Raw genomic sequence first — 11,276 nt, forward strand, 5'->3', positions numbered from 1 at the left:
AGGCATTAGTGGAATAAAATGCAAAGCATGATTTTACAATAACCATTTGGTATATTAAATGACAATATTTATTAATCTAGTATTACAGGAAACAAAAGTATTTAAATTTAGAGGCAAATTAAGAGTAAAAAAAATAATAATTTAGCATGTTGTTTAACAGTTTAAATTCAGATTAAACCAGAGTTACAATATCTATAAATGACAAGAAACTGAATTTGCATGCAACTTCATTTTATTTTAATTTTATTACATTCATAGACAAAACATGGGTGCTTGCAACAAATGTTGAATCGTCAGTCTGCAATAGTAGTCAATGAATGCAGATAAAAATGCCGGTTTCATTTCACTGTCAAAACAGAGCACAAATATTAGCGTGGTCTATATATACTGTATGAAAAACAAATCAATTTTACTGTATGCTCCTTACCAGTCTCTGGCTCTTCTACGATGCTCTGCAGCATCTTACCGAAAGCAGATCCGATATGGCCCTTTTTAGCAGTCAGCTTCAGCCCTATTTCCAAAGGCTGGCCCTTCAGATGGAAACAAAGCAGTCAGAAACTCAAATACGTTGTGAAATACATTAAAAATATGCAGGGATTCCTCACCGCCGACTCTCCTCCATCTTCATCTGGAGACATCTCGTCAATCAAAACCCCCTCTGCTCTTGGATCAGCATCCTTCCTTCCCTCCTTCTCCTGTTGAAGATGAAGAAAGAAACCCAATAATCTTTGTTCTTGGTACAACTGGAGGTTATATAAACAGTCATTAGAATGCCGAAGGCCTCTTCACCCTGAGCTCTCTCATCTCTTTAGGGCTGAAGAAGGCGATGTGTCCATCTGCCTGCTCGGCCAGAAGAGCAACAACATACACCAGCATCAGACATCCTGTAACTGCTCTGCGCATCTTTGGGTGACATAAAAACACAAATCAGCAAGTACTAAACACAGCATGGCCGATTACATAGTGTAATGGTCATGCTTCACTGATAAGTGACTTCCAGAAAGAATGAGAAATGGGATCTTTTTTCATGATAAAATCTGGACAAATGAGAGTTGTACCTTTGTGCAGCATGCGGGTGGCCTCTGTGACGGGTGTTTATGTTTCTGTCAGTGGTCAGAGAGCAGTCCGCTTTATAGGAACCCTCGTATTTACTATATCTGACGTATGTTTCCATAAACTCCTCCACCTTGACCATGGAGACAAGAGACGCTACAAGGACTTGACATAACTTGGTTGTAGTCACTTTAGACTTGGTGTTTGTTACGGTATAGTTATGTTTTTTTATGTAAGAGCACAATAAGTGTAACTATTAAATACATCATTTTAAAACAATAAGAGCATAATTACAGCTTTTATTCCTAAGTATGTGTGTGTTTTGTTGTTTACGAGTACTCTGCATTCCTTGCCGATGTGGATATATAGTCATAAATTCAAATCGCTCTTTTTAAAATAAATTCAACACTGGTATTTATTGCCATGGGTGGTACATTATGGCACATTTGTCTGATAATTAGTGGGTGAATGAGTGTGCAACCAGAACGGCTTTCTGTCATAACTCTTGAAATGTTTCCTGCATCAAATATAATTTAGCAATTTGTCCCTCCTAAACACACACAGTCACATTTTAGGGGCAAATGCTTGCAGCATGAAGAATAGTGCTTAATGAGATTACAAATAGTCATATATTTAGCTTTGAGACATGTAAAATATGCTTAATCTAACATAAAATTAACAAGTTGTTCCACACTGACTGAATCAATCATGTCTTTTTGAACCGTGCCTTATACACAGAGGCACTGTCATGTTAGAATAGAAAAGGGTCCTGTCCAAACTGTTGCTATAAAACTAGAAGCACACAATTCCCTAGAATATCATAATATGCTTTAACATTAAACATTTTACTCATGGAAATTACTAAAGTAGTCAAACCTGTTCATTAGAAGGGGGTGACCCAATACTTTTGGCAATATAGTGTATATACTAATTAAAATCATAGAACAATAGTTTTGACATAATCTATTGAACTGATATTCAGTTCTTTTCATTTGAATTTATGTTGTTAATAATTAACAGTTTTATTTGATTTTATTTTTGAACTGGATTTGCCTAAAACCCCCCAAATCTTGGGACAACCACTCATTTTCTCAAAACCATTACCTGTGGTTTTAAGTAGGCCTTCTATAAATGACATATACTTCATATACATGTGTATATACACAAATTACATTTAGACCCCATTTAATGTTGGTACTTTTTGTCAATTGCAATTATTTTTTAATCAGCCATTTTATTTTATTTTATTGTGCCCTTTTTTTGCATCAAAATTTTCGATTTTTAAACATTCTCTAATGAACTGAATCCAAAGAAATTTGCCTGAAACTAACAACCCCAAATCCTGGAACAACCACAAGCTTTTTTTTTTTTTAAAGACGACCTGTGGCTTAAAATATGAATTATCCCTGATTTACACACTATTAAGTGCTGGTACTTTTTGTCAGTTATAAATATGTGTATTATTTATGCCAAATATTTTGTTTTCATTTCATCAATAATTTTTCCTGCTCTACTCTGTAATGCATTTTTTTCTGCAAACATAACGTCTAACGTGCTTGCATTTTCAAGCTTTTCCAACAGGCGGCGCACACATTCCCGCAAAATAAGCAACTTGTGAACTCTCGCGATAGGGTGCGGGACTAATTCATGTGGGTTTTCGTACTTGAGCTCATGCGGAGTTCTTTCCTCTTCAAGTGATCAGAAGGAGCGGAACTCTCCCTCGTGCGTGGCGCACGAGCTCAGTAAACATGGTAAAAATGCATTATTTTATATCTTTAGAAATGAACAGATTCAGTTTTACAATATGGTTTAAATGTCAAGGTTGTGTGGTATTTAAAACCGGACTTTTATACAAGCTGCATTTAATCAATCACAGCAATGCGGTTACACAAGGCCTCAATGTGATATTAAAGGCAACAGCAGCCATTAAATTCAATGTAACGGGCTCCTGAAGTTTCACTCACCTCTCGTCAGTGTTTTGGATCGATGTTCTGGTAATGCTTTGAGATGTTGATCAGTTTTAAAAGTGGCACTCGCTGAGTATGTGATCCGCTGGAGGAACACGTGGTGTGTCTGTGCTAACCCATGCTAATGCTAATCTCTCCAGCTTCAAGCTCTAATGCAATAAAATATAAACGGGGTAGTTTATTAACGACCGTTATCTTCTGCTTACGCAATGTTGTATAATCTTATAAAAGACGTAAATTTGAGCAGTAAGTTAGCTTTGTAACTTTACCTGGTGGCGCCAAGGCCATGTGGGCTACATGCACGTGTTGGTGTTGACCTGCAACCCCATCAGATCAGATTCCCAGTATTCTTTTATAATGTATTTGTTTGGCTATTAATGTAGGAACGACGCATTTGGGACTTTGTCTCTTTTTGATATAAGTAGTGATTTCTGGTATTAGGGCAGATCAATAACCTCGCCTTCTTTCTCTCAGGTGCTTTTACACGTGTTGTTCGAGCATGCAGCAGGATATGCGTTATTCGCTGTTAAAGAAGTGGAAGAGATCGGAATGCTTCTACCTCAGGTTTGTTTTTTGAAGAAATGCAAAGGAAAGTAAATGTGCATACCAACAACGTGGTGAAGATCTGGACTGGTAACCAGAAGCTTGTTTGTTCAAATGCCACCCATAAAAGTACCATTAAAAATAATCTGCATGACCTATGTGCTATGCTTAGATTGCACTAATTATTGGATCTTTAAAAATATTTAAAATTGACACATTAAATGCATGTTTTAGATGTTATTGTAATCAATTCATCAATGAAATTAACAGTATGGAAGAAAAGACCTATCATTGTTACATTACATGCATTTAAATTCAAGTCTTAAGTGTTTTCTAAATGACTAATTATTCTGTTTTTCACAGGTGGAGCAAAGTGTCCTAAACCTTGGCAAATTCAGTAGTGTGATCAAACTAAGTGCGTTCTTCCCCTTTAAATCCGCCCAGGGTGCACTGGAAAACATCAATGCCGTCTCAGAAGGTAAGAGAGACGAAGGTCTTAATTTAAACTGTTTCTTGGATGCGATGATGTACCTATAGTCTGTCAATCCACTGAATTACTGTGACGACAGCATTCCTACAAACTGATCATCTGAGGCTTGACATGTTGACTTACGATCTGTAACCTACAATTACTGACACCTCGTTTCTAATCTGATCCTGACAGGAGTTGTCCATGCGGATCTCAAGTTGTTCTTGGAAACCAACCTTCCGTCCGGAGGTAAAAAGAAGGCAATGTTGGGGGTGTCTGATGCTAAACTTGGGGCGGCGCTTCAAGAAGATCTCGGTCTGTCCATTCAGACTGGGGGCGTTGTAGCTGAAATCATAAGAGGTGAGCAGAGAGCATGATTATTCAAATCAGGGGTTTTCAATCTTTTAGATGCTATGAACCCCTAATGTAAACCTCCATATAAAAGCAGTTATATATTTTCATGTATGAAAGATTCCGTTTTTTACTGTAGAACACTTGTATTATGAATGTGTAAACTATTATTTGGAAAATATTTTTCTTATTCTGTTCTCTATTTCCTCGTACGCCCTTTGGAAAAGTTTTGAAATCCCCTGATTTGAGTTAATATGAACATTCATATTTCCAAATGTTATCAAAAGCCTGCTGTAATGATGTACCTACATCACCTGATTTCTGATGCTTTATACTGAAAATCTGAACAGACAGGCCAAAGAAAGCGTGGTTTTTAGGAGTCCAGCAGTGACTGTTTCTAACGCATCTGCTTGTTATTGACAGGTGTGCGTCTGCACTTCCATTCCCTGGTCAAGGGACTCACCGCTCAGGCTGCGTCCAAAGCTCAGCTTGGTTTGGGTCACAGCTACTCAAGAGCCAAAGTCAAGTTCAATGTCAACAGGGCAGACAATATGATCATCCAGTCCATCGCCCTCCTCGATCAGCTGGACAAAGACATCAACACGTTCTCCATGCGTGTGCGGTAAGATGTTTTTTCCACTGGGGGTTGTAGTTGGATCTAATACAGCAGCCTCCCAATGCTTACCACAGACAGCGCCCCCTAGTGCACTGGCTGTACAGGAAGTGGAGGGACAGTAAAGTCCTTTCTCAGGAGTGTTTGGTCCATCAGACTGGAGTGAACACAACCTGAGGGGGGAGACAGACCTTGAGTGGGAAGCCAAAGTTGTTTTGTGCCTCGCAAGCGTAACTTGGGGATGCATGATTAATTGAAATAAAACCTAAATCGTGGTTTATCGTGAAAATAATAGCTAGATGGTTTAACTTTTGAAAATTAAGAAATGAAGACGGCCATACTAAGGACTGTAGCTCTAAACGGTAAAATAACAAACTCTGAATTTTTATTTAAGTGATAGTATTTATGTAGTTGCGTTAAGATGTAATCAAACAATTTGTGCATTCTTTCCAAACATATGCAGCCTTATCAGAACTCTCATATACCTGAACTCTTTATCTATGCAGTGAATGGTACGGCTACCACTTCCCAGAACTGATAAAGATTGTGAACGATAACAGTATGTACTGTAAGATGGCCAAGCTGATCGGGAACAGGAAGGAACTGACCGAGGAGATGCTGGAAGCTATAGAGGAGATCACAATGGACAGTGGCAAAGCTCAGGCCATTCTCGATGCATCCCGCAGCTCTATGGGTAAGTCGAGCTCACTGATGTCCTTATAGCTTATTGTGAGTTTGTGCTGGATGTTATGATGCTCTTATAATCTGTCAATCCACTGATTCCATGTGATGACAGCATATCTCACTGAACTGAACAAGCGTACCTCACTTTAACTTAACCAGTGTGAGTGCTCCTGAGATTTATGGGAGAAGTTAATACATTTATTTTATTTTTTTTTCTAAAGGTATGGATATCTCTCCCATTGACTTGATCAACATTGAGAGTTTCTCCAACCGTGTAGTGTCCCTCACAGAGTACAGACAGGAATTGCAAGAGTATCTGCGGTCTAAAATGGGCCAGGTGGCGCCAAATCTTGCTGCTCTCATTGGTGATGTGGTACGTGTTGGTCATCCATTTTATTACATTAAAACTGGAAAAAAGCAATTAAGTACCCTTCCAATTTTTTAAGTGTTAATGTGACCGTGTTTGAGTAAAATGTCCTGGAAATTTCTTTGAAATTTACCTGAGCATTATTATGTGTTTTTTTTTTTTTGAGGGTTCTTTGACTTAAGTATTTGTTTGTAGTGTTGTCAAAAATATCTATTTCGATAAATATCGATACTGAAATATCTGAACGGTACCAATATTAATTTCCCGAAGTATCGATACACCGATACTAGCCGAGCTGTCACTTTCACTTCTCTCCAAAGGCGCGTGGACAAGCACCACATGTGACCGCACTGGTCTCCTTCGCTCTGGTTAAATAGCAAAAGTGAAGTGAATAGAAAGATGACTGCTCTGGTTGTTAAAGAACACAGCAGGAGCGCTATCTGTAGGGATCTATGATCTCCGCGATGCAGAGAACGCCACGGAATCCAGTCATAAAAACGGAATTGACAGTTTAACGCGGAATGTCACAGAATTTGTCAAAGTTTGGATGAATTAATCAAAAGTAGGTCATTACACTTAAATCAAATCGCGATATGGACTAGTATCTGTAAATATTAAGCTGCAAAAGTGGATTTAAATATGAATCCTGCATGTTCTGCGCGTCTCTGTGTGAATGTGCTGCACGTGCGATTGTGTTTACTAATGTGGCGCTCGCGGTGATTTCAGCGTCTGCCGTCTCAATGAGGACATAAATACATCAACAATATCTCCAGAACTGATCTGAAAGGCACTTTACGAGCATTTTACCATTTAATTTGAGTAAAACTAGCGTCATATCATACACACACAGAACTTTAAAGGTATTCACGGCAACCCGTCAAAATAAAAGTTTGGTTTAACTGAACTTAAAGACCGTGTGCCAGAAATAGGCTATATTAATATTATTTAGTAGAATGTACATAATACTACTACTGTACTTTTTTTTTTTTTTTTTAAAGAAATCAAAGTATTTTAATAGTAAATCCACTTCATTTGCCAAAAATGTAAATGTTTAATTTTCATTAATTCAAATATAAATTAATTAAAATTGTTTTATGCCTTCATCTGATATCCAGTCAAATTTAAATCCACAACACAGAATTTCTGAGGGGGAAAACACATTTCATAAGGCTACTGTAAGAATAAATAAAAATTGTTTGTATGCATTCAAATAATAGACATGCTAAAACACAGAATTTGGTAACAATAAAACAAGGTGAGAAAAAAATAAAACATTTCATACGGCCCTAAACGTGTATTTTTGTTACACTTTTAATAAATTAAATGTTAAATTGTATAATTTTCATGATTTTAATGAATTAGACATACTTTTCAGGGGAAGTTGTGGCCTAATGGTTAGAGAGTCGGACTTGTAATCCAAAGGTTGCGGGTTCGAGTCCCCGGCCGGCAGGAATTGTAGGTGGGGGGAGTGAATGTCCAGCGCTCTCTCCACCCTCAATACCACGACTGAGGTGCCCTTGAGCAAGGCACCGAACCCCCAACTGCTCCCCGGGCGCTGCAGCATAAAATGGCTGCCCACTGCTCCGGGTGCATGTTCACTGCTGTGTGTGTGCACGTTGGATGGGTTAAATGCAGAGCACGAATTCCGAGTATGGGTCACCATACTTGGCTGAATGTCACTTCACTTTTAGATTAATAGCATTTAATTTGACCATTAAAAAAAAAAAAAAAAAAGAGTCCAGAAAAATTCAAACAGAAAAAAACGGAATCCAGAAAAATTAAAATGGAAAAAATTGAATGTAGAAAAAAATAAAACGGAATTTGGGGAAAAATAAAACGGATTTCATAGGGCCCTATATCTGGAAATATTTTGGTTATGAAGCAAATGAGAATATCAACTAATAGAACTTTGGATTTTAATTAGTACATGTATTAGTAAACGTTAGTTTCAATTAACATTTAACTAAGATTAATAAAAGATAAATAAATCAACAAATGCAGTACCTCAAGACATTTCTTGTTCATGTAAAATATACAGCATGTTCTCGACTTGTTACATTTATCTTTAAATTAAAAAAATTACCCCCTTAATATTGTGGCAGTTTTTTTCTCCGTGGTATCGAAAATGGTATTGAATATCGATATTTTTCAAGGTATCGAAGTTAGAAATTCCAGTATCGTGACAACACTATTTGTTTGTAGTATGTTGTATCCCTTTCATATTTCTTTGAGACTTGAGCATATTATTATTTTTTTTTTTTTTCTTGTAATAGGTTGGTGCTCGTCTCATCTCTCACGCCGGCAGTCTGACAAACCTAGCCAAATATCCGGCCTCCACTGTGCAGATTCTGGGGGCAGAGAAGGCCCTGTTCAGGTACTGGGGCTCCCCTTCCCTGCTGGGGTTTCACACAGCTGCAGTGATGGCAGGGCCGGGGCGTAGCAGGAGCGGGTGATTTGGTGTGTCAGTGAACACATCTTAAAGTGATCTCGCTCAAACTCACGTACCCCCCAGTCTGAGCAGCTGATGAGGGTTTTGAGAGGTAGATGCATTTGAAGATGATGTTGAGAATTTTTTGTGAATTAGACCAAGTATTCAAGTATAGCCGTAAATGTTGGTAGTGATGCACCAAAAGTTCAGCAACCAGAAATATTTAGCCGAACCAAGGAATTTTTGGTTTCGGCTGAACATTTTAGAGTGCCAGTGGTGTAGATGGATTTTGTTCTGTGAATTAGGGCGCTGAAGACCAGAGGAAACACGCCAAAGTACGGTCTTATTTTCCATTCAACGTTCATCGGGCGTGCAGCTGCCAAGAACAAAGGTCGTATCTCTCGTTACCTGGCCAACAAGTGTACCATCGCATCACGCATTGACTGCTTTTCTGGTGAGCGTCCCCTCATTTCATTAGTTTCCACTACTTGGTTCTTGCTATGATGCTTATATTTTTCGTCAACAGTAACCCACCTCAGTGGTTGTTGAGACTCTAATCCTGAGCAGAACTCGGAGTCAAACACTTTGGTGTTCTTTAGTTCTCATTTGTCCTTGTCTTGACATCTTTATTCTGTTCGCACAGAGGTTCCCACCAGTGTGTTCGGTGACAAGCTGCGTGACCAGGTTGAAGAACGTCTGGCATTTTATGAGACGGGAGACGCGCCACGTAAGAACCTGGATGTCATGAAAGAAGCTGTTGCAGAGGTGAGAACTGCTCAATAGCCAGCATGCTAGCTAAAATCAAACCTTTTGGTTATGAAATGTTATAAGAACTCTACATAACTTGCCAAGTTAACATGTCTAAGATGTGTTCCAAGCACAGTTTATTCATTATGTGGCAAGTTTTGTGAAATTTAGTTAAACTGGCTGCTTTTTTGCAATCATTTTGACCTGTTAGATGAGTAAATCAACTCAATTGCATTAAAAAGTCACATGCATTCTGGGATTGACTTATGTTGCCTAAAGCTCAATGGGGCTTTTGATACTTGCTAATAATGCCTTTTTTAAAGTGCTGTTTACAAAGGGTTCTCACTAGGGATCATTGTTACTGTAGTTTCAGGAAGTGCTGTGAGTGATGACTCTTATCTCCTGACTTCTACATGGAGGCAAAAACTGATTTAATGAGTCTGACACAGCATTATAAAGTTCATCTTTTACTAGGCTCGTATAAATGCAAATACATGAACATTTTTCTGTCTCGCAGGCTAGTGAGGTAGCTGCCGAAATAAAGCGCAAGCTCGAGAAGAAAGAAAAGAAGAAAAGGAAGCGTGAGAAGAGGAAACTAGAAGCGCTTTCCACAGCTGAAGGAGATGACAAGGAAAAAGCCAACGGCGAAGCTGAGGTACATGCGAGTAACATTTCATCTGTGGTGTTTAGCACAGGGGTTTCCGGAGGAAAAGTGGTGTAAAATGTGTATAATAAACTTGTTTTAAATATTGAATTTCTAATTTGCTTTAAAGTTAAAATATTTATTTTTAATCAAATAATTTAAGACAAATTGGTTAAATAAAATATTGATTTAAATATAGTACTATGGGGAAAAAATAGACAAATTAAGTTTTACACCCTTATAAGAAAAATGTATATGTAAAAAAAAAAAAAAAAAAAAAAATCCAGTATACATTGGCTCTTTATACATGTAAATATATAGCTGCCTTTTTAATAATAAAAAAAAATGGTTATTTGTGGTATCTAGAAGATTTAAAAACCCCTGTTTTAGCACAAGTAGCATGACTATACTGGAGGCTGGACCTTCTTGTGGATCAGTCTTATATCTGACATGCTAAAGCAAAGCTCCTCCGACCATTGACGGGCCCGACTCTGTGGGTTTGATCACTGAAGTGAGCAGGACATGATCATCTCGGTATGTTAACGCTTGTTTGATATTTCATACATGGTGTTGATGGTTTCCTCTGTTCTTCAGGAAAACGGAGACGTGAAAAAGAAAAAGCAGGCGGTGGAGGACGAGGAGGTCTTGACGAATGGCGTTGAGGCCACGCCTTCAAAGAAGAAAAAGAAGAGGAAGATTGACGCTGTGGAGGCGGAGCCTGAGGAGGCTGAGAAGAAAAAGAAAAAAAAGAAAAAGGCTGAGGATGAATAAACTCATTCCTTCTCAATGAACTTTTTCATTATTGTACAGTTTTATTTTGTTTAAATTCTAAGTGTTGGACTCAAGGTCAAGATGTTTGTGAGCGGAGTGCAAGGAAAGCGATTCATTGAGCGCGGTCACGTGTTTTGTTTCTTTCATACAATCTTGCTTTATTTCCAGTAATTCTCAAAGCACCTTGCTGAAACATGGTTCATTTATGTGCCTTGCTCTAAAAAGACAGCCTTTTGACATAAATGAGAATACTGAAGCTTGTCATCTGAATTTAGCTTAATGCTTCTAATTGACAATTGTTTCACTTGATGAGTGCTAGTTTCATGGTAATGTCTAAACTGTTTGTAGTTATGCATATTTTTATACTTGTAAAGACTGAAATTAAACTTACCATGATGGTAAATGTGAACTGATAATGCATGTGTGTCCGAGTACTCTATAGATATTCTGAATCGTATTAGAAAATTAATAAACTGGCCTTTTAATAAATCCATATTCAATCCTACTTGATCTGTATTCACTTAAGATTCCGCATAACATTCTGTATTAAGTTTGCCTTTTTTTTTTTTTACATTACAATAAGGTTAGATATGAGTTCTTTGACAATTATGACGAGACAATGGTCTATTAGTCACGATTT

At 37.8% G+C, this 11,276-nt stretch overlaps 2 protein-coding genes across 2 annotated transcripts; one reads left to right on the plus strand and one right to left on the minus strand.

Moving 5' to 3' along the window:
• Positions 1-338: 338 nt before the first annotated feature.
• LOC306862679 (uncharacterized protein) lies at positions 339-3,097 on the minus strand (the record flags this gene model as incomplete). Its single annotated transcript, XM_079405601.1, has 4 exons — positions 790-3,097; positions 606-695; positions 428-530; positions 339-346 (listed from the first exon to the last, which is right to left on the minus strand). The coding sequence occupies exons 1-4, from the start codon at positions 901-903 to the stop codon at positions 339-341; spliced, it is 315 nt and encodes a 104-aa protein (XP_079261727.1). The 5' UTR covers positions 904-3,097.
• On the plus strand, positions 2,573-11,140 carry LOC306862523 (nucleolar protein 56-like). Its single transcript, XM_079405358.1, has 12 exons — positions 2,573-2,804; positions 3,495-3,584; positions 3,927-4,041; positions 4,228-4,392; positions 4,807-5,005; positions 5,503-5,690; positions 5,902-6,053; positions 8,321-8,421; positions 8,781-8,929; positions 9,119-9,240; positions 9,740-9,877; positions 10,460-11,140. Exons 1-12 carry the CDS (start codon positions 2,802-2,804, stop codon positions 10,634-10,636), a joined length of 1,599 nt encoding a protein of 532 aa, XP_079261484.1. The 5' UTR covers positions 2,573-2,801; the 3' UTR covers positions 10,637-11,140.
• The last annotated feature ends 136 nt before the right edge of the window (positions 11,141-11,276 follow it).

Source organism: Barbus barbus, assembly GCF_936440315.1.
Source record: "Barbus barbus genome assembly, chromosome: 43".
NCBI lineage: Eukaryota > Metazoa > Chordata > Actinopteri > Cypriniformes > Cyprinidae > Barbus > Barbus barbus.